The sequence below is a fragment of the Dunckerocampus dactyliophorus genome, chromosome 6 (genome assembly GCF_027744805.1).
Source record: "Dunckerocampus dactyliophorus isolate RoL2022-P2 chromosome 6, RoL_Ddac_1.1, whole genome shotgun sequence".
In the NCBI taxonomy this organism is placed as follows: Eukaryota; Metazoa; Chordata; class Actinopteri; order Syngnathiformes; family Syngnathidae; genus Dunckerocampus; species Dunckerocampus dactyliophorus.
In genome coordinates this window covers 14,620,293-14,643,598 of record NC_072824.1, presented here as the reverse complement: position 1 = coordinate 14,643,598, position 23,306 = coordinate 14,620,293, and the positions used below count along the sequence as shown (strand labels likewise).

Sequence of the window (23,306 nt, the reverse complement as noted above, 5' to 3'; positions counted from 1 at the left end):
ACACACACACACACACACACACCTTTACATATGTGTGTGACACAACAATGTTCAGACATTACAGCATCTCAGGTTTATTGATTGGGAAAAAAGGCTACAATACCCACAACTGAATAGCATCAGAGTCATTCCAGAGCTTCATAGAAGTTAAGTTTCCCTCCTAAAAAAAAATTCATTTACCACACCTCTCCATGTGTTACAATTAATTAAGACTTGGTTGTAATTGTTCCCAGTGACCACAAAGCACCAGCATCTGCTTAGTGTTAGACAAGGAAAAGTTTAAGTTAAAAAATAAATAATCCACAGGTATTATGAGACACATTAAAAGGAAGGCGTAAAAAGAAGTGAAAAGGTCAATGTGTTGCAAACATTCATACTTGTGGTGGTCATTTGGCAAAGGAAGGAACATGTTGCTTTAAATAAGGCCCAAGGATGCAAGGTGTCGTAGCAGCTGGAGTCAGAGGGAGAAGGAGATACAATTTATCGGATTGCTTTAGAGTTCTCAGTCTCGTTCTCCTCCTCCTCCTGTGCAAATATGAGGAAGACTGTAGATATAGCTTGTCAGCTAGTTCCAGACTTGAAGATCAGTGCAGATAGTTCTTGCGGTACTGGAACGAAGCCATGCGGACCCGATTGCGTAGCCTTTGGACCTCTATGTCCTCGAAGTAGTCGTCTTCGTCATTCTGGACGATGATCTTCTGCAGCTCACCGATCTCGTGCTCCATCCTGGAACGCAGCTCGCGCTTCATCTTGAGAAGGACCTGCAAGCAGGGGTTCAGTCAGACATTGGACATCCACAGCAGGATAGTTGAAGACCTACAGGACTTGTGCTTACCTTTTCTTGAGCTTTTTTACGTATCTGGATCTCCTGTCGCTCTTGTGCAAGTTTCTCTGCCAGTAGTGAGAACTGAAAGTACAAAAGCAGTTCTTCAATGGAGCGACAGACATCATGGATGTTATTAGCTACACTAGCACAATCTAATGGGATCCAATCAAAAAGCTGCATTCAAAATTCTGCCTTGACAAAGATAACTAGTGGTGGTTGGCTTCCATACTATGTATACCAGTGGACATCTTCTGGGCTTTCTTTTTTGGATTTCAATACCCAAATCGAACAAAAGCACAATTAGGAGCATAATTGTTGTATTAGTGGGTACATTCTTCTATCAAGCCTTCAACAAAATCCATGCATTGACAAAAGAAGGAGACTCACTTTTCATTAATACAGTCTTTTAACACTGTTTCATTATAGTGCTTGTAGAAACCCTCTCACGCATCTAAATAAGGTAACCGAAATATTAGAGACGGCTTAATGCAGTACAGTTGTGCAAACAATAATAACCGTATTGCCAAATGAATACATCTGCTGTCAAAAATAGGCAATGTCTTTGTAACGGCAACATTTTTGTATCAGATCCCATGAGGTTGTGCAAAGTACCTAATGGTGTGTGTCCTACTTGGTCTTTGTAGTAGTTCTCCATGGACTGGATGTGGTCCTGGTGTTGTTTGTCATGTTGCTGCCTCTGCTGTGTGGCGTATTCCCTTTGCTCTCTCAGACGAGCCTTCTGCAGCTCCAAACCCTCTTCAAAGAGCTGTCGAAACATCTAGACACAGACACACAGACAGGATGATGATGTGTATAGAGTGTAGTCAGAAGCTACTATACAGTTGTCCCTCACTACATCGCGGTTCGAACACCGGGAAAAACGTGTTGTATGTATTATTCTGGCCACTAGGCCTCAGTAATGTTACATGACATTAGATTCAATTACCTTCACATTGCATGTAGCCAGCCATGGCATGTCAGACGCGACAATTCTCCTCTCATTCCGTGTGGAAGTGGTAAGGTTTTGGCTCCTTACTTTGTTTTTCTTCCCCACTACGTTTGAAACACTTTTATTTTTAAAATAAGTAAATTGGAGAGGCTAACTAGTTAGCTCGGTAGCTTGTTATGCTAGCGGAGGCTGTCTCGTGTCCCTGCAGTGATTCCGCAGCCTGCGCATTACAGTTGAGCAATTGTAAACAAAGAATAATAATAGCGTAAAGGTGACTCCTAAGGTGTTATTTCACATCGAAAGGGTTCTAATGGTAAAAATCTTATTTAGAAAGTTATTAACAGGTTTTCTACCCTCTAACTATGAAAATATTACATTTATTCATATTGAATCCTACTCTGCGGAAATTCACTTATCACAGTCATGTCTGGAACCAATTAACCACCATAAACGAGGGATGACTGTACGTGTGTGAGTGTGTTTAGTTCCCACCCTCTCCTCTTTGGTGCGAGCTCTCATTAGGCGAGCCCGGTGTTGGACATGGTAGTCCTGGTGGTACTTTCTGGCTCGGGCAACCTGCTGTCGCTGCTCTCTCAGTCGGTTCTGGGTGGACCTCTGATGCTGGATGTGCTCTTTAAAGTCCCTCTGCAGAACCAACCAGTTACTGACTGCACTGCCTCTTTTCTTGTGTTTAACACGCTATCTCACCAGACGCCTGCTGTGCTCCTGCTGTTTGTGCACCATCCCCGCCAGCAGGTCGTGCTTCCTCTGAGCATCTTCCACCTGCAACACAGGTGAGCATCACCATCACTATTCTTGTTGACATGAGATCCACCAGTGAAGTCTTCTACCTCTTTGGACAGTTTGCTGCGACGCTGCCGATGGGAGGAGGAGAGGGCGTGAAGTCGTTCCATCTGCTGCCTCTGCTGCTGCCACATGCGGTCCACCTCACGCGGCGACATCTGGAGGTAAGGCAACTCCTCCAGGAGCACGGGGAGGAGCTCATTCTCCCTCACTTTCACTTAAGTAAAAATACAATTACAGACAATGAAAAAATAAAAACGTACTGCTCAAACACAGTAATGAGCATATCGTAAATGTTCTAATTATAATCGGGGTGTTTAGTGACGTAAACTGTAGAGGATGAGCGATCAAGATTAAATTGGAAAACTATATATTAGGGCTGTCAATTAAAATATTTAATCACGATTAATCACATTTTGTCCATAGTTACCTCATAATTAATCAAATTTGTAATCCATAAATAGGGATGTATTCGATATGCAACTACAACAATAGCAACAAATTTTACATAAAGGGGTATCAAGTTTGGAAATATGGGCCATTATTTTATTAAAAAATAATATACAGTTAGAAAATCCCAAGTGTTTAATGTTTAATGATAACGCGCTTTGTCTCACTTTGTTTGACGGCCTCTGAACGCACCTTCTCACACGCTGCACTGATGAATACTGTATTCATCTCCAAAAGGAATTCACACAGACTACTATACTGTATTTTTAACCTTTTTCTTCCACCTCATATTTGCTCGCTAATGCTGATACTATGTGGGAATGCATAAAGGTAAGATTTGATGACCTTATTGAGTGCTAATGTGCATATTTTTGGTACACGACCTCTCTGGAAAACAAGTCCAGGCTGGTACTGGTGGATGGTTGCTCTGTATGCATTTCCTGCTTTTCATTTGATGTTGTTCCTGTCACAGTTTTACACAATACATAATAAATAGGATCAATTAGATCGCTATAATGTTGGTATGTTTTACTGATGTGTTGATGACTAGCTCGTTTGCTGCTAATGCTGCTATCTCTCCAGCACACAAAACAGAAGCCCTGACATAGCTGTCCTCGGCTATGCCTGCCATTTACTAGCAGCTCGTACCCAAATTTCAGCTCGCTCGAGGTAGATAAAGCTGCTGGATGGTGACCACTAATGATGTTTTAAATGCATTACTGTCTACTCCAGTCATCTTGTGGACCTAAAAAATAAAATACATCAGTAGTATGCCTACAGCAGTGAATGCCAATGTTTTTTTTTAACCTGGCACTAATTAGAGACCGCGGTGGTTATTTGCTTTTGTAGATCACTATTATTGATTTAAAAGGTGTTAATTGAAGCATTTACGGTAACTAATTCCTTTCCACCTCTTGTTCTGCAGCCTCTGTAAGCACAATGACATAGGACAAATCATTTTGAATGTGTCTTACATGGTGGAGTTTTCTTGGGTATTCGCAGTCGACCTGATGTGGCCTGTGTGTTGAGATTCTGCTGGGACTTCATTGTAGATGGAGACATTGTGGGTGCTTTGGAGAAGTCTTTTAGTATAGCCTCTCTATACTCTCGCTCCTATAAACACACACACAGAGTACATTCAATGGAGATGTCAGGGAAAAAAAAGTGGTTTATGACGCCACGTTGATGACTTACAGCCTCCTGTGCTTTGTGTCGTTCCTTGTCGACAACTGCTCGTTTTTTGCATTCTAATCTCCTCAACTCCTTCTCATAGGCCTGGTTAACCACAGTCTAAAAGGTGACAGATGAATGGTTAAGTATCTGTACGTTGTAAATGTCATCTAGTAGTAACTAAAATGGTATTTTAAAAAAAAACATTAAAAAAAAAAAACCTTTCTGTGTTTTCTACGGCGCAGTGGCTCACTTTGCCACAGAGCACCAGCAGGGATGTTTGTTTGCCTGCCGTCAGGGCTCAGGGGTTCAGCCTCATCATCCTCTGAGTGCTCCTGCACAGAGTGATGACCTCGTGGGGGCAAGGTATATGAAAAGCACTCAGGTGTTCCTGAAATTACGGAATCTTCCTTTAGCAGAAAGCAGTGGATGTGCTGTTGTCCACACTAACCCAATTTAAATGTTTGCATATGTAAGACCTATTCCCACCTATGTGTTGTCTGAGAGTCCTACGAGGCTGCGTGATGCTATCACTGTGCTGGGACAGCTCATCCTCATCTCTGACAGCACCAGGCTCTCCACTGTTTCCCAAAAGTCGTTTTAGCATCTGCAGGAAAAAAATATGTAGACAAGTTAAAAAAAAATAATAATAAAAAAAAAAAAAACAGAACATAAGTGACAGTAGTATTGGACTCCAGAGTAGTCAAAAGTGTATCAGCTGCTAAAATAACCGTCAGGGCTCCAGACAAACTTTTTTTTACTAGGAATACAGTGGGCCCAATTTAACATTTTTGGAGCGGAAGGAGAAAATTTAGGGGCGCACACCGAAATGGACTTGCCAAGTAAATATTTAATCTCATTTTCACTGTATTCCTGATAAATAGTCAAACAATAAATGACAACTGTCTTCTCTATCCACCCTGTTTCTGTCCACAGCTCCTGGAAGGCTGCATTGGTGGCATCATATGCATTAGAACTCAAAATGCGACCATTTAGTCGCAGTCTGGAGTCCTGTAACCACACAAAGCTTGATATTAAAACACACACCTGATCCAGCTCCTCAATCCGATGGGCAAGTTTTTCCGAAATGTGATGCAGTTCCTTTTCTGCTCCTTTTCTGCCTCTCTCCCTGCGGTGAGACCGTTGTTCCATAATGTCTTCCTCATCCTCTTGCAAATTGCTGCTCAAACAAAAAAATGGAGGGTTAACAGCAAGACAACCTCAACTCGAACATATCTAGCTGACTTTTTTATATTCTTATGAAGATACCAAAGGCTTGTCCCATGCTGGTGGTCCACACTTCCCCTCGTTGAACTCAGGTCTTCCTCTTGCTCCTCTTCCTCTGTTTCTGGGGGAGAAGGTGTTGTGGCCGGTAGCTCATCCTGCAGTGTGAGGAAGAGCACATCTGGTTGCATGTGGAATAAAACCCTCCTGGGGCCTCCATTAGTGGGCTGTTTTGTGAGCGTTTAAAAAAAAAAAAAAAAAAAGAAAAGAAAAGTACTTGAGTTCATCAAATAGGACAAGACATTTGTGACCTGCCTAAGTGATTGTGATGTCATTTTTTAGGGGTAAAACTAAATCATTTGTATCTTTAAAAAAAAAAAATTGCATTATAACCTTTGAGTAACCTTCTGAAATAATGTACTTGAAAGTTTTTATTCCAGTACATACATGAATTGAATTATGACCTCAGGTAGCCTCTGTGACTCGAATGTTAACCTCAATATGGCCTCTCAGTGGGTGACTTAGTCAGTACCCCTTTTTGTACAGCAGAAGGCGTCGTCGTGCATAGATGCATGAGAGAGCATGGACCATAAATGACTATCACCAGAAGAATATCATGTTACAATGGTGGGCCACTCAGAAAATGTGTGTATATGTGTCCAAAGAGAAGATTTAGGATGACACCTTCATTTCAGACTTTAACTTTTATTCGACCTGGAACACTTTTATAAATACAAATATTTTCCCCTGCCGAAAACGTTTGAGAGGACTCAGGCGAGACCCACACGTAGTCTCTGGGACTTGGCTCTTGGATTGGATTCCTATTCTTAAAGAAACCTTCTAGTTTCTTCCAGAGGAAACTTTATTTGGATTTGAAACAAAATTAAAGAAAATTGCAACTACTATTTCCACAAAAAGGAACAACTTGACAAGAGACTTATTAGATGGTATGAGCGCCTCTTTGGGCAGGCCAGGATGCTATCAGCTGGCCATGAGTCTTGGCTGCCTGAATCTGACAATCCACCATGATACACTCCGTGACATGTATAAAATAAACAAAACGTGACTTAGCGTTCCCACCTCCAGTGTCTCTCCCCCTATGTCGTTCCTTTCCTGGATGGATGAATCCCTTTGACTCTGAGCTGGAAAATGAATGCAGAGTATTATTTTCAGTCTTAAGATGTGAGATCCAGTGTTAAGTCTCCCAATCATGAAAAATGCACAATGATGTCACAGCATTGATGTGTTTCATTAGAGTCTGTTCATGAGCACCAAATACAATCGTCCTTCGTTTATCGGGGTTAATTGGTTCCAGACCCGACCGTGATTGGTGAATTTCTGCGAAGCAGGATTTAACTAATGAAATATTTTTGTAGTTATGGCATAGGATACCTGTTTACGACCTTCTAAGTACCATTTTTACCATTTAGAGCCCTCTAGACATGAAATCACACACACATATGGTCACATTTACAATTGTATTACCCAATATTAGCCATAACTAAAGCCCCGGTCACACCGCCTGAACTTTGCTGTAGCGTTCCTGGAGCAGTGAAAAAAAATTCATCACCGCTCGTAACCGTTCACCACCGTTTTTTTGTTTTGTTTTTTTTTACCCCTCTCCTGTCCAGCCTTTAAAGCAGATAGAATTGTAGATCTAAATGCCGTCAAGTGCTCAACAGATTTACTCTGCCAGGGAGAAGTGTGATATACACTTCCCCTGTTATACAAAATTTATTTGACTTTGATGCTTGTTATTAAGCAAATTTGGAGCGACCGGATCGGAGCAGGAGGGGACAGAGAAGAAGAGAAAAGGAAACAGTGGGGGGGTGTGGGGATGAGAGGGGGACAAAAAAAGAGAGACAAGGACAACAGCAGCAACAACAACAATTGTGACAACAAGAACAGAACAACAGAAACATACAGAACTACATCAGCAAATACTGTAAATGTCTGTGACAACTATAAAGACGAACAAGGACATAACGACAAAGGACAAAACAATATCAACAACCACAATGACAACGCTGTCAATGACAATCACACATAATAGCAGTCATGAAATGATGAACTGTGACAGTGATCACAATGACAATACTGCATTGAAACAGTCACACATAATTGTAGTAATGAAATGATTATCTATGATAGTGAACAGAATGATAATTACTGTAATGCACATCATTGTAAAAAAAAAAACTATAGTCATACTGCTGATATCACCGTCGCTGTAATAAAACCAACAACATAATAACACCCTGGTTAACTCAGTGAGTAATGTGGGGAAGTACGTATGTACTGTGAGTGTGCATATGTACAGGTATCTCTGTATGTGGGGAAGACTTTATATATATATATATATATATATATATATATATATATATATATATATATATATATATATATATATATATAAATAAAGGTGCAAGAATGTGTGGGCGTATAATTGTCACTGAGAATGCATGAAAGGATAGGGGCTGCCTTCCACCTCCCAGAGAGCCCCGCCCCAAATAGCCAGGCCGAGCCCCCGCCGCCAGAAGGCCACCAGGCCCACAGGGGCAGGCAGCACAAAGATCAGTACCCCAAGAGCCAGCCCAGAGAGCCCTCCCCCCCGGGAAGACCAGCAAGGGGCCGAAGAGAGGTAATCCCAGCAAAAGGACAGGGCGCCGGCGGGCCGGAGGACTGCCAACCCCTGAGACCAGCGAGAGATCACACCCCACAGAGGCAGTCGAGCACCAGGGGCCACGAACCGGCAGGCCCAGAGACGCCCCCACAACCGGAAAGAAGCCCGCCCACGGCGGAAGCGCCAATCCCCGCACACCGCCACCCCCATCCCCAGGGAGCGGAGCCCGGCCCGCCCCGGGCCAACCCCCGCCCGACCCCCGACACAGGGCCGCCCCGCCCAGGGATGCAGGAGGCACACCCTCCACCCACCCGGCGGAGGCACGGGCAGCAGAGATGTATCACTCAGCACCCGACCCCACGGTGCAAACCCCTGTATGCCCCCCCCCCCCCCCCCCCCCCCAAAAAATAAATAACTAAAATAAAAAAATAAATAAAAGTACACACACGCACGCACATACACACTCCTACGCACCCACACGCACGCACATACACACTCAAGCGCGCACACGCACGCACACACGCACACACACACACACACACACACACACACACACACAGTTGTCGACTGCCCGACACGCGGAAGCCTCACCCTATCCCCCGTTGGTAACCCAAGGAGCAGCGGAGCCGGGGACCCCGGGGTCCCAGACATACAATCCAGAACCCAGGCGCGGAGAGTGCGGACCGCCGGGGAGCAGGAAGACACCAGGCCACACCCTCCCAACGGTAGGACGCCGCCAGCGAGGAGGAAAGCGAGAAACTGAGCAGGCGGGAGGGAAAATGGGCGAGCAGCCAGGCGAACCACCACACAGCGCCAACCGACCCGCGGGCCAGCAAACCCCGAAGAGGGAGCGGGAGCACCGCACCCCAAGCCGCAGGGAGGCCAAGCACCAGAGCCGAGAAGGTCAGACCAGCAGCAGACCAGCCGACGGACCCCACAAACCACCAGAAGCCAGACCAGCCACATGCCACCAGAGCCGACAGCGCACCACCCGCGCACTGGAGCCCCACCCAGCGCCACCCCCAAACACTACGGACCAGCCACACACCCCAAGGCAGATCCGACCGCCACCAGGACAGCGGGAACCGCGCCTCCCGCATACCACCACGGCCGGCAAGGGAGCAACACTATGACGACCACAAGAGCAACGGACCCCACATAGAGCGGAGCACGGCCACACCCACAAAGCACGCAAGCCAGAGGCGCCAGGGAGGGACAGAGAAGCACGCACCGCACGACAGGGCCCACGAGAGGAGCGGCCCCCCCACCCGGCGCCCAAGCAGATGCGCCCGCCCGCCCCGCCCCCCGCAGACCAGCCACCACTCAACCCCCCGCCCATCCACCAACACGCCAAGGGAGAAACCCCAGAGGGAGGGAGACAACCGCCGGCCAGGAAGCAGAGACCAGCAGGTAGCAGGGACCGCCCGCCAGCCCCCCCCCCCAAGCCCTCGGCCAAAGCCACCCCCCGACCGCCCCACCCCGGAGCAAGCATCCCCCCGCCGATCCCGGCCAGCGCCACGCAGAAGAACACCACGCCGCCCACCCCCACCCGCTTACCTGCCTGCGGCCCCCACACCCCCTGCCCACCAAGCCACAGCGGCCCCGTCCCTGAAGGGAGAAAGCAAGGGATCCCCCCCCACCCCAGCACCACGCACCCCCCCCCCACCCCGAGCCCAAACCGCACATCCGCGACCCCCACCTCCGCGCCCCCGGTAACCCGGGGGACAGCCGCAGGCGCCGGAGGACAACAAGCAGCTCCCACCTGTCACACATACACCACACACATAAATCGGTAAAATAAAATAAAATAAAATAAATAAATAAAATTAAAGTTCACCACCGTTTTAACAGAAGTTGGCCCCCGTTAAGGCAACGCCGTATACTCTCAGCCATCGCTGATGGTCCCTCCTACCGCTCCGAAAGTTTTGAGCTGCACAAAATATTGCAAGCGGTGAGGAGCGGGCAATTTTCCGCCACGGCAAAGTTCATCACCGCTCCAACAACGCCCAGTCAAAGTTTGGCGCCGCTAGACCCAAGTTCGTGGACGCTTGTGTCCGCTAGGCCAACGCAGAAATCTTGAACGCTGGACTACTGCTGCTTCGCCAGCTTTGCCCGGGCGGTGATTAAACGTTGCACAAACTTTGGTGGAGCGGCTGTAAGCGCTTTACGAGCGGACACAGGATTGCTGGAACGGTGTCAAGCGTTGAAGTAGCGATGAAAAAGCGATCCATTGCGGTGATGAACTTTGGTTTGGCGTTGGTATGGAGGTGTCGGAGGGGGACCAGAATTTGGCTATAAATACGGGGAGAAATGGACCAGGAGCCCATTAGTCTGTTGTGGCATTGCTTTGACTTTAGCGCCCTCTGCTGTACAGTTGCTGAAAATGCTTGTGTTCAGCCAATTCCTTTATAACTTATCTGACTGCTGTGTCTTTTTTTTTTACACAGTGAAACGATCTCGATATACACTGAAGCTAACCTAAGCTTCCATTAAAATGTTGCAGATGATGTAAAATACAATACAATGTTGGAGTTTATTCAAATTCACACTGAAGCAATGCAGCATTATGTGTTATATGTACAATACATGGATAACTGATCCGGATGTGCAGAACGCCGCTCTATCAACGCTCGCGTCACCGCTAAACCAACGTTCACTACCGTTAAAGCAACACCAGAGCAACGCCGGCTTCAGCGGTGCACCGCTAGGACAACGCCCGTGTTTTCAATTTTTTTTTCACCGCTCCAGGGACGCTACAGCAAAGTTCTGACGGTGTGACTGGGCCTTAAGATAACAGAGTCACATGTTAGCAGTTCCTTGTTAGTTTGTTTTTTTTCAGCATACTGGACAGCATACTTTCTGCAATGGCTATTGTCTCATCAAAGTATTATAATGGCGACTTTAAACAACTTACACTTGTATTACCCAATATAGTAGACATAATAAGTCATTTAAGATGTAAATAAAACTCCACAGTAAATGTGTTCCCATGAGAACCTTAGTGGCGGGCAGGCAGATGTGTGGAAGACGATAAGTGATGACGTCAGAGTTTCAGAGTTGAGTTTCAACTTGTTGTGTGTTATGCCCCTAGCAGTAGACCGTGTTACTGTTATGATTATGTTATTATTATTATTATTATTATCCTCAGTGTTCCAAATATTAGAAAAACCTTGTAATAATAGAATCATTTATAGATAAATATAATTAATAACAGTCAGTATGGTTTCAGGTCAGGAAGGTCAACATCGATGGCAATACTTGAAGCAGTGAATGAGATTACAAACATCTTACACAGTAAGAAATATGCACAAATTCAAGTTTCCAAAAGTGTATCAATCATCAACAAAGCTAAATATTTCCTAGAATAGGATGCACTCTATGTATTGTACTGCTCATTAATTTTGCCCTATTTTACTGTATAGTTTTGGGCAATAATTACAAAAGTACATCCCCTCTTTGTACTCCAAAAGTGTGCAGTAAGAACTTTAGATAGGGTTGGTTTTTGTGATCATACCAATACTTTATTTTTGCTGTCTAAATTGTTAAAGTTCTTTGATTTAGTTGATTTTTATACTGCACAGCTTTTATATAAAGCCAATAAAATAACCTTGCTACTAATGTTCCAAAGCTCTTTACAGAGAGAAGTGGGTGTGGTAATGTTACAATTCGAGCAGTGAGAACCACTAAGAAAAGTATGTGTGTGTCCCAAATTTTCATCTATTTAAATCAAGATACAAAAAAAATGCTTTTGTCACATGAATGAGGAAAGAGGTACTTTAACGTTACTTGGGGTTTCAGGTACTATTAGATATTATTACAACAGAAGGGTTCATTCATAACTATGTAAGTCCCAGATACGTATATTGTATAATTATATATTGTCCCAACATATTGTATATTCCTCTTTTTATTATACGATGTACTAACAATATGACCATTTTATTTTAGATTGGCTCATGATCATTCATAGTAATTGTGTAATATTATATTATAGTGTATTATGTTATTAGTTATTATGCTTTTATTTAATAATATAAAAACAATTTCATACCATTAGAAATAATGTTACAACCTAGATTATACGCCTCCAAAATCTTGTCTCTTTTAATACACAGCATAAGACACTTGGCCAAGAGTGGCCGTGTTGCACTTTGCCTCTTTTAATGCACGCCACACTCTATCCAAACTAATTATTAATACCATAAACACTAATAAACTAATGTTTACTAAATACAATTCTCATGTATGCATAAAAATTGTATATAACATATGTTGATATATGATGATATAATGAGCAATGACATTGGTATTGATAAGATGTATAGTGTATATATATATATAGACACACACATACACACACACACACACACACACACACCCTTTCCAAAAAATTTGAATGTCATAGAAAAGTTGTTTAATTTCCATAATTCCATTCAAAAAGTTAAACTTTCATAGATTATAGATTCAGGGCCCACAATTTAAACGATTTCAAGTATTTATTTGTTTATTTTTACATAATTTGGGCTTCCAGCTCATTAAACCCACGAAAACAGGAATTCAAAAAATTTGAATACTGTGAAGAAATCAACCCAAATTTTGCAGGGCATGAATGTTTTAAACTGGGTGTCACACACTAATCATCTACTAAACTCAAAAATCACCTGCACAGGCTTCCCCAGGTGTCATTAAATTGCTTCAGTTTGGTTCAATTGTCTCAGTTGGGTTCAATATGGGGAAGACTGCAGACATGACAACTGGCCAGAAGACCATCATTGATACCCTCCATAGGATGGGTAAGCCACAAAAGTTCATAGCTAAGGAGGCTGGTTGTTCACAGAGTGCTGTGTCCAAGCATATCAATGGAAAGTCTAGAGGAAGGGCAAAATGTGGCAGGAGAAGATGCACCAGCAAAAGAGATGACCGTGAGCTTCAGCGGATTATCAAAACAGGGAAGATTGAAGAATCTGGCAGAGATCCAGAAAGAGTGGAATGAGGCAGGAGTCACAGCTTCAAAAACCACCACATTCAGACGCATCCGGGAGATGGGCTACCACTGTCGGGTTCCTCGGGTCAAGCCACTTCTGAACCTGAGCCAACGTAGGAAGCGTCTCCACTGGGCCAAGGAGAAGAAGGACTGGACTGTTGGCCAGTGGTCCAAGGTCCTCTTTTCCGATGAAAGTAAAGTGTGCCTTTCATTTGGGAATCAAGGACCAAGGGTTTGGAGGAAGACGAGTGAGGAACAGAACCCAAGCTGCCTGAAGTCCAGTGTGAAATATCCACAGTCCGTCATGATTTGGGGTGCAATGTCCGGTGCAGGTGTTGGTAAACTCTGCTTTCTTAAATCCAAGGTCACCGCAACAGTCTACCAGAATGTTTTAGAGGACTTCATGATTCCTTCTGCTGAGGATCTGTATGGAGATGCAGATTTCATCTTCCAGCAGGACCTGGCCCCTGCCCATACCGCCAGAAGCACCAAAACCTGGTTTGATGCCCATGCCATCACAGTGCTTGACTGGCCAGCCAACTCACCGGACCTAAACCCCATTGAGAATCTATGGGGTATTCTCAAGAGGAAAATGAGGGGCACCAGACCCAACAACAAAGAAGAGCTGACAGCAAGCATCAAGGAAATCTGGGCTTCCATAACTCCCAGGCAATGCCACAGGCTGATTGCTTCAATGCCACGTCGCATCGAGGCAGTGATTAAGGCAAAGGGATTCCCAACCAAGTATTGAAGATTGACATATCGTTTTGAAAGTACCATATTTTGATTGATTTGATGTGATCCTAATTTCTTTCTTTTTTTCCTGCAAAAACTGAGAAGTAAATGGTGATTTCTTCACAGTATTCTAATGTTTTGAATTCCTGTTTTATGAGCTGGAAGCCCAAATTACGTAAAAATAAACAAATAAACACTTGAAATCGTTTAAACTATGGGCCCTGAATCTATAATCTATGAAAGTTTAACTTTTTGAATGGAATTATGGAAATTAAACAACTTTTCCATGATATTCTAATTTTTTGCAAAGGGTCTGTATATATGTATGTATTTTTGTTCATTTAGTTAGTTCATCTAGCCACTTTTATGCTTAAAATGATTCAATTAGGCGAAGAATAAGTACAATTTGCTTAAATATGTGACTAATAATAGGCTGTATTTAACCGCGATGTAGCGAGGCACGATTGTATGACAAAAATCTATCATCTCCCTTACTTGTTTGCTCCACTTTTGAGGGAAGTGGTGCTCAAAACACTTGCTTTTATAATTCTGGGTTCTCATGACTTCATGAAGGAAAAATCTCCTTCAGGCGTGGGAGCCGTAAGTTTGATCATTTTGTTTTTCTTCATCAAGCAGGCTTACTAAAATCACCATAAAACTGCCTAAAAGGCACACACTTCCAAAACACTATTGTGAGAGTTATTTTAAAAAAAGAACAATATTGGCCCTTTACAGAATAACTTGTGTGACAATGTTGTTTTGACTCACCAGGAGAGTGCACTCCATTGCAGTCAACTCTCCCGTTTCCAGCACTGGACGTCTGTGTGTGGAGAATGGGGAGGAAAAAAAAGAAGATGACTGACACTATCAATAGTGACTGCAAAAGACTTGACCTCTTCTACATGTGAGCTACACTAGCATCGACCATACAAATTACATAAAAGATGGAAGGATGGCTGTCACAGTACCTGGACTGTGGCAGCGTCTCCAGCAGTTTTTGGGGTTCGGCCAAGGGAGCATGGGTGGGGAGAGTCGCTCTGAGTGGGTGGGTGCAGAGCGATGGCAGAGTGCACCTGTACAGTCAAAGGTGGATCCTGGTCTTCTGAGAGACCAGTGGTGGTGATTGCATCAGTGGTTTGCAGCGGGACAGCTTGTTCTGTTTGAAGAATACATGAGTCAGGAGTTAAAAAGGAGTCACAGGTTGAAATAGCAGCAAGATTGTTTTTTTTTTCCTGCTCTAGGCCTCCCCCTTCAGAGTGCACATGACAAACACACAGCATGACTGTTATACACAACTTAAGATTCAAGATTCAAGAGTTTTTAATGTCTGGAGAGAAATGTTGTATGATCATTTTTGTGTTTTGTACACATGCACTGCACACAAATCTGACCAGTAATGTTGACAGTGACACTTACAGATGTGAGGTGTCCTGGCTAGTCCACCCAAACATGATTCTCTTACCCTGAAGGTCAAATTGTTGTTTTTTTGCTACTTCACACAAAGACAAAATGGCTGTAGATGATGCAATACGAGTGTACTATTTTAAATGCTTACAGTCTTTTGGGAGGTATTCTGCAAAGCGAATTTAGTGGGTTAGCGAGCTGTGCTGAGTGCAAAGCCGGACTTGCCTGCTCTGCGAAGGTAGCTCTTTTAAAGCAGCTGTATCACCATGGTAATTTAGGCTAAGCTCATAACCTGGTCCCGACCAGGTTATATCATACATCTATAAGCAACAGTGATTTTCAGCCGAGGGAATACACTAGATATGCTCACTTTTTGAGTCGAGTTCCGGGAATAAAATTAAATATAAAATATTAATAATTAGGCGAGGGGCCGCACGGTGGTCTAGTGGTTAGCATGTTGGCCAACACAGTAACAGCCTGGAGATTGGGAAGACCTGGGTTCGAATCTCCCCCGGCATTTCTGTGTGGAGTTTGCATGTTCTCCCCGTGTGTGCGTGGGTTTTCTCCGGGTACTCCGGCTTTCTCCGGGTAATCCGGCTTCCTCCCAAACATCCAAAAACATGCATGTTAGGTTAATTGGTGACTCTAAATTGTCCATAGGTATGAATGTGAGTGTGAATGGTTGTTTGTCTATATGTGCCCTGCGATTGGCTGGCGACCAGTCTAGGGTGTACCCCGCCTGTCGCCCGAAGTCAGCTGGGATAGGCTCCAGCATGCCCCCGCGACCCTAATGAGGAAGAAGCCGTATAGAAAATGGATGGATAATTAGGCGAATGTTAGCAGACGTATATGTCAGCAGCCCTTGCATGAGTACTCAGCCCGTTAGTCTTCTTATATTTCAATATTTGTTGGGGGAATAAGCATTCCGAGGTTTCAATAAACTGGAAGAAAACACTACTTTATTATAACAACGAAAAAATTGTCACAAATTTAAAAAATTACCACAACACGTCAGCAATGCCATCGAGTGGTCACAACGAGATACAGCATTTGGAAACAATATTGACTTTATTTTAAAGATGGAAAAAGAAAGTTGCTCCAATTTATTTATTTTTTTAAAAGGATAAGTGTTAATAAGTTAAAGTTGTGCAATGTTGAGCGTTGATAAATGAAAAGACTAGGAGGGTATAGTTTGTGTAATAATCAGTGATAACTTGCGCATTCACACGCTGGCATGCCAGCAGCCCTCCCTCGCTCTATTGTTGTTGATGACAGTGTATACTTTTAGCAGTCGTAATCTTTTGGGAACTCCTCATAACGCTCCATAATAATTACTTGCTCATCTTGTGTAAAATACACTGGCTGGGATCGCTTCACTTTTCAGGGGAAGTACAATATGTCAAACGCCCCCTTTCACGTGAACGCACACTTAGCACAAAGCCGAAAACCGGACTTGACAAAGTAAGTTGATTACCACCGTTGTGGCCAGCCATCCAAAAAGAGGCAGAGGGACACGACAGGACGACGAATAGCACCTCTCATCCCAACTGTCCGCACCTCCTTTTTGGATTGCTGGACTCTCTTTATGTTGAAAAGCCTGCTGTGTTTCTTATTTATTCTTTTTTGTAAATTAATTAATGTCAAGCACAATAAGTTGTGAAAATGGCTTTTGAGATGTGAGAGGGTTGGGAACTCTTCATTTATGTTAGGCCCTGGTGTTTCCCCTAGCCGGGGTGTAACACTCACCTTCTTGATTGTCCGTGAATGTGCGCGCTGAAACTCCGAGCCCTATGAGTTCACTGGCCGATCCCATCCGTTCACTTTTGCCGGAATGTTCCGAATTCTCAATCGACTGTGGAGCGGACCTGCATTTTAATATACACAATGAGCCAGAGGTTCTACTACTACTGTAGGATTCAACTATGATTGACATCGTCCAGTGCTATTAATTTTACAGTACATGTATTTATGTGGTTGTGGTGAACAGAACTTTGTGGCTTGCAGTATCCCCGCTTTTGACACATTGCTTTCAATAAACAGGGCAGGAGAAGTCAGTGTAAAACTTCACCTCACTGTCCCGTTGTTATGGCCTTCACCATTTACAAAGTCATTGTCCAACCTCTGAAACGTCAGTGCTATTTATACAAAACAGCCAGCCCGGACAAATCTCAGCTTTAACAAGCAGAGCTAAAATGAGCTAAAAAGCATACATGTACTTACTCTCCTCCATCAGAAGGCAAAGATGTTCCCTCTGTCGTAGCATCCATGTAATCGATGACATTGCTGTATGTCGGCTCCTCGGTTTCACCCGGAAAATCCTCTCCGAGACCACCGTTACATGTCACCGATTCTTTTGAAGAAAAAAAAAAAACAGACATTTGTTGAAATCATTATTTTAAAATATCCAAAGTCCTTCACTCTGACAAAAACCAGCTGAACTAAGTGCATATGTACAATTAGTGATTGTAAAGAAACATTTTAAGACAAACTACCCAAACTAATTAACGTTTTATGCAGTTATCCAATTGTGCCCTGTATTTTGCATCAAGAACACTAGGTTGCGGATGCTGTTACGTAACGTGTGTGCTGAGGGGCACAAAGCTCTTCTCAGTTCTGCCAAATAAGAGCCGTCTCTGTTTCTCATAGCTGGTTTTTAAAAGGAAAGATGTACACTTTATGTAACAGGGAACACGGAACAGCACCAGTCATTGTGAAACATGTGCAGAGGAGCACTGAAATAAAGATGATGTTGTGCGCTGCCTGCACAAAATTGGCACATCAGATGGCCCTTTCACACTTCCTATTAAAGCCTGGAATTTTTACCCACACTGAATCAAGGGTAGTGCCAGAGGTGTAACAAAGGTGGAAAGAGGCAACAGTTTACTTCTCCTGCTAGTAACTAGTATTTTATGTCACACCGAACACATCCAATTAATGGTTTGCGGGGAGCTAAGTCTGTGTGTTACATATCACTGTTCCAGCCTCCCACCTCTGGAGTCGGAAAAAGCCTCATGTCCACTTTGACCCCACATTCAGTTGTGCCTACCATCATTGTGTGAGCCCTCACTTATCTCCTCACTGAGATATTCCAATAGGCCATCAAAGATATCCAAGAGGTTCTTGATTGACTCTTTGTCTCCCCTGATGACATTTTCTCCTGTAAGCACACATTGTCAGCGTTAAACACATCATTCTGCACTAAGGGTGTCTCACATGATTTCTTGTTCAGAAAAAAAAAAATCCTCATATCTCGCCTCCAAACAGGCAGGAAGAGGATTCACTCTGTGCATTGTTTTCAGCACCTTTGCGCGTTTGTTCCATAGAACTACAGCATGAACGGAGTGAGCCGTTTTGTCAATCATACAGTCTCTTTGTCTCGGTGGGTGGAGGCGGGCACGGTAGCAAACACACAAAGTGCAGAAGAGTGGAACGTAGTAGAAATTAAATTAGTAGATTGCAATGTCGTTACTTATATTTTTATATTTTTTTATTGTCCTGTTCTTAAAAGTAATGTTAAAATCTATTCCTCTCGTAGACCCAATCTCGTGTATTGTCTCGTCTCGTCAACAGAGTGTCTCGTGACACCCCGACTCTGCACACTTTGACGTGAAATGAATATGAAGAATACCTGTAATATGTGAGAGGCTGATCTGAAGATAATCCAGTGAAAGCGAGTCAATCACACACTGAACATTATGTACGTCATCCTCTTGACTGCTTGGTGATGCAATATAATCTAAAAAGAAAGAAAGAACACAAACACACTCACACATGTGAAAGAGCATGGCAGACATGTGCGACAATGTCGAGGAAAGTAAACATACATGTCAAACCCACGTCAACATGTATGCTTTAGACATCATCACAATACACACTTTGGTACACCTTAACAGATGACATTTTTAAAAGAAGGTATGCGGTTCATTCCTGACATACAGAAGATGATATCAACACCTCCATGTAAAATACAAGGTTTTTTTCATTATTATTATTATTACTACCACCACCTTCTACTCATTGAGTTCATTTTGTAATTAAAAAATAGAGGAAAAATGAACTAAAAGCAAGTGAACAATGTTCACACATGTTGATGTCATCTACTTGATTTTTTCATAACAACAAGGATTCCAAATCATAACATACAAGCTTACCTGGAACGGTCTCTTTTAGGATGTTCTCATAGAGACTAATAAACACATTTGCATCGCAGTCTGTGAGTTTAGTCAGCTTCTGTTCTATGTGACACTTGCTGAGTAGATCATTGGCCACATCTAACCAATCTGTGCAAAGAATAACAAAATGAATAACATTGTTAACGCTTAAGAGATCCTGGTGACATTTTCTATTATGCACCCTTTTTGGGAGGGAGCGGGGGTCAAGCAATTTTGGCTCTGTTGAATGAATACAGGTCAAATTTTCCAGAAAATAATCATTTTAAAAACATTTTACAATTGTCATCTATGTTCCTAAAAAAAAAAAATTGTTCCTTGCGATAAAACAATGTCCCATTGAAAACCTTATCTTAGCATAAACCATGCATTTATGTTAAGCATTCAATTTTAAACTACCGGCTTTCACCTTTTAATATTTATTAGTACATTTGTCCAACACATGGCGATACTTTTTTCCCCATGTAAAGCATGCAGCAAATTTCTCACCTTTTACAATTTTCTACATGAGTGCCTTGAAATACGTGTGTGCGTCTGCTGATGTTGGATAATGGTGTGCATGTAAAACACAATGTACTGTATATGTTTCGATGTGTTCTTTTTTTTTGGAGGGTGGGGGCTTTCAATTAACCAAATATAATTCATACTTGACTATGTATATTTCAGCCTGAAGTAGAGTTACAATATGAAGTGGGAAAAAATATTCAAACAATCAATGTTGACCCATCTCATGGCCTATTAATAATAATAATAATAATAATAATAATAATAAGCAAATACTTTACATTTATTTCATGCAAAATATTTTTTGTTTATATTTCAGGCTGAAGTAGTTTTTTGGGGGAGGAAGCTGATTTTTTGTCGTTTAAAGACAAACGTGTGAGTCAATACAAACAAAAACAACTGAACGACAAGTTACAGATAATTATTTTGTGTTAGAAAGCGAGATTCCGTTTTAAAGGCAGGTCGAAGGCCATAATTCAATCATGAATGTCACAACATCGGCAAAGTGAAGTTAGGGATCGAACATTAAACTCCCTCCTTCACACACAAACAATACAATATTTCACGGCAACATACAATTTATATCAACACGGAGTTAACATTAGTCGCTCTACATAAACGTAAATAGCCATTTTATGTCGCAAATAGGACTCGACCGCACGAACACCAGAAACAGCCAACAAGGCTAAATGTTGACACTTTTGTTTCAGACAAACGTCAAAGAACACGGTAATGTAGACTTATTTAGCTTAAATGCAATTTATAAGCTCGTTGACACAACAAAAGATCGAAAAAGGACAGGCTAGCCGCCAAAGTTAGCAATGATGTTAAAGTTAGCTTAGAGAGAGTGTCTGCTGGTGCCTTACCTTTCTCTTCCTCCGGGGTTCCCATGAAACAGCTGTTGGAGAGAGGCAGCAGTGGCTCAAAAAGTCAACGAAATAGCTTTGCAAGGGGGTTCTGGTAATAACTCTGATTGCCGTAGGAACAAACTTACGTTTGTTGAGGGTGAGGTTTTAAGTAAGAGAAAAAGAAGGAACTGTCTGTCCTCACTTAAAATTGAAGTGTTGTTTGATTGGATGGCCTTCTTGCTAGTTCCCGGAAGTGCATGGGTGAACTGTTTGTACTGCCACCTGCTGGAAGCTTTGTGTACGTATAGTGCACAAACAATGTTAGTTTCTGCAACGTTTCCGAGGCTTAAATACAATACATCATACAAATAGAATATGTGTAATATATGTAGTGTTTCATACAAATACAGCAAGTGTTGATAAAGTGTTATATCGTCTTCTAAGGGTTGCCTCACACCTTCTTTTCACAGATGCGATCAACGTTCTTCACATGGTACGCTATTCCAGATACTTACCTTATTTGTACGCACCTTTCTGCTAAGTTTCCATAATCATTCGGTTCATCTGCAGCCTAGTAGCTGTAACAAAATAACACATGATCCTAACAAATCTAGTGGCCTGTTAAGTAGTGATCATCAGTGATCATCTTCCAGTGTTTATAATTGACCGTGATACAGTGATAATTTACAGTATTACAAGAGACTAGTCATTTACTAGATAAGAATAAAAATAACATTAGAGCAACTTGGGGCATCTTAAATAGTATAAGGAACAGCACTAAGAAAGCAGACTACCCTTACTATTTTATGGTTGGAAACACTAATAAGGATGACATGAATGAGGTAGTTGAAAAGTTTAACACAGGGGTCACCAACGTGGTGCCCGCGGGCACCAGGTAGCCCCCCACGACCACATGAGGTGCCCGCAAGCCTGCTTTTCATTCAGGTTTTCAGTTAATAATGTGAGAACACTACAAAGAAAAGTGCAGTAGTACATCGCATAACATAAACGTCCTTTGACATAAATTCCACTGAACATAAAGAATTTATGTAAAGTTTTTGCTTCGTATTACGGAAGAAATTCCATATAACATAAAGCGTCAAGTCAGTGCAAGTCTTTTTTTTTTTTTTTCAATCAACTTTATTAATGCCTCAAGTCGGTGCAAGTTCAGACTAACACTTGGTGACGCCTTCTGACGCTTCACGCTCTCATTGGCTGATTTTCGGGGCACCCCCTCCGCTCTCATCTCATTGGCTGATTATCGGGGCAATGCCTACGCTCTCATCTCATTGGCTGAGTTATACAGTACGTGAGTTTGTGTTAGAGACAGGCTTCTCCCTTCAAACTCCTTCATCTTCGTAGTCCCCCTGAAACTAACTTAAACAATTAAGTTAAGTTACAAATTAAAATTTTGCACACAGCATTATCATGTAGTGCGTGTGCGTTTGTCTGTGAGACCAGCTGGCTCTTAGACTCTTTGAGTCGTGTTTCGACTCAGGCTAGTCCTCCTCCTCCTTCCTGCCTCCACTTGCGCTCCTGATCAAGACATCTCGTGAACGGTAGGATTGTTTTTGTTTTTCAGTTTTATTCATTTACAGTAATCTTATTTATTACCTTATTTTATATTGGAATGTTACTCTACTATGTTTATGCTAAAGTTTTCTTATATTTTCCCACCATATTTGGTGAACTTTGAATATTTTGAAGTGCCAAAGAGGTGAGTTTGGGAAGATCTTGGAACGGATTAGGCTATTTACATGTATTTTACGCTTCGTATAACATAAAAACCCTATAACATAAAGGTTCTCGGAACGGATTATTTACGTTGTAAGGGCGTCTACTGTATTCTGAAACATAAAATGTGAGTTGTGGATACCAGCATTTTGTGAATGTTTTGGTAAAACAAGCATATTTGATCTGTTTGGGTTGAAATAAGGTATGAAAATAATTTCTACAAAAATGAGTAACTTGTGGCCATTTTCATTTTCTAAAAGTAGCTCTCGCAAGAAAAAACGTTGGTGACCCCTGGTTTAACAACTATTTAGTAAATATTGGACCAAAACTGGAAGAAGAAATTCCAAAATGGATGAATGGAATGAAACCAAAGATAGGAATTTTAAAGCAAAAACATCAACTGATCGCAATGGAATCAAAATGCAAACCATTAAAAGAGTTATCAATGAGATTGTAGAACCGTTAACATATATTAGTAACATCATTTCAGACTGGAAAATTTCCTCACAAAATGAAAATAGCTAAAGTGGTTCCAATTTTCAAAAATGGAGATAAACATCAATTTACAAATTATCGACCAGTTTCCTTATTATCCCAATTTTCTAAAATTTTTGAGAAGCTATTTAATAGCTGCTTGGACAAATTTATTAATAACAATGAATTACTAGCAGGTAGTCAATACAAAGCTAACATTTCAACTTCTATGGCACTGACTGAAATCGCAGAGGAAATTACTAATGCTATAGACTACAGAAAGTGTGCAGTTCTTGGATCTTACAAAAGCCTTCGATACAATTAATCACAATATTTTAACAACAAAATTAGAAAGGTACGGAAACAGAGGATTAGTTTTGAATTAGGTTAAAAACTACCTAGCAAACA

General features: G+C 42.3%; 1 protein-coding gene across 3 annotated transcripts; it reads right to left on the bottom strand.

Moving 5' to 3' along the window:
• LOC129183127 (centrosomal protein of 95 kDa-like) lies at positions 1–20,933 on the bottom strand. Of its 3 annotated transcripts, XM_054780021.1 has the most exons (22): positions 20,837–20,931; positions 20,709–20,740; positions 19,321–19,449; positions 18,798–18,905; positions 18,216–18,326; positions 17,390–17,519; positions 16,916–17,034; positions 14,734–14,921; positions 14,534–14,585; positions 6,504–6,565; positions 5,469–5,650; positions 5,247–5,379; positions 4,689–4,806; positions 4,421–4,590; positions 4,224–4,319; positions 4,004–4,142; positions 2,627–2,796; positions 2,484–2,558; positions 2,268–2,420; positions 1,458–1,604; positions 836–907; positions 4–761 (listed from the first exon to the last, which is right to left on the bottom strand). In XM_054780021.1, exons 2-22 carry the CDS (start codon positions 20,731–20,733, stop codon positions 585–587), a joined length of 2,556 nt encoding a protein of 851 aa, XP_054635996.1. In that variant the 5' UTR covers positions 20,734–20,740; positions 20,837–20,931; the 3' UTR covers positions 4–584. The 3 variants fall into 3 exon arrangements, with proteins under 3 accessions (XP_054635997.1, XP_054635996.1, XP_054635998.1); XM_054780022.1 differs by having other exon boundaries at positions 1–761; positions 18,237–18,326; positions 20,709–20,933; XM_054780023.1 differs by having other exon boundaries at positions 10–761; positions 5,469–5,581; positions 20,709–20,931.
• Positions 20,934–23,306: the final 2,373 nt, after the last annotated feature.

Excerpts from the sequence above, each read along its gene's own strand:
- LOC129183127 (XM_054780021.1), bottom strand. The coding sequence starts at position 20,733 with ATGGGAACCCCGGAGGAAGAGAAAG. Across the intron at positions 19,450-20,708 it reads AACCCCGGAGGAAGAGAAAG|ATTGGTTAGATGTGGCCAAT; the intron begins GTAAGGCACCAG and ends TTCTTTGCACAG. Across the intron at positions 908-1,457 it reads AGAACTACTACAAAGACCAA|TTCTCACTACTGGCAGAGAA; the intron begins GTAGGACACACA and ends TTGTACTTTCAG.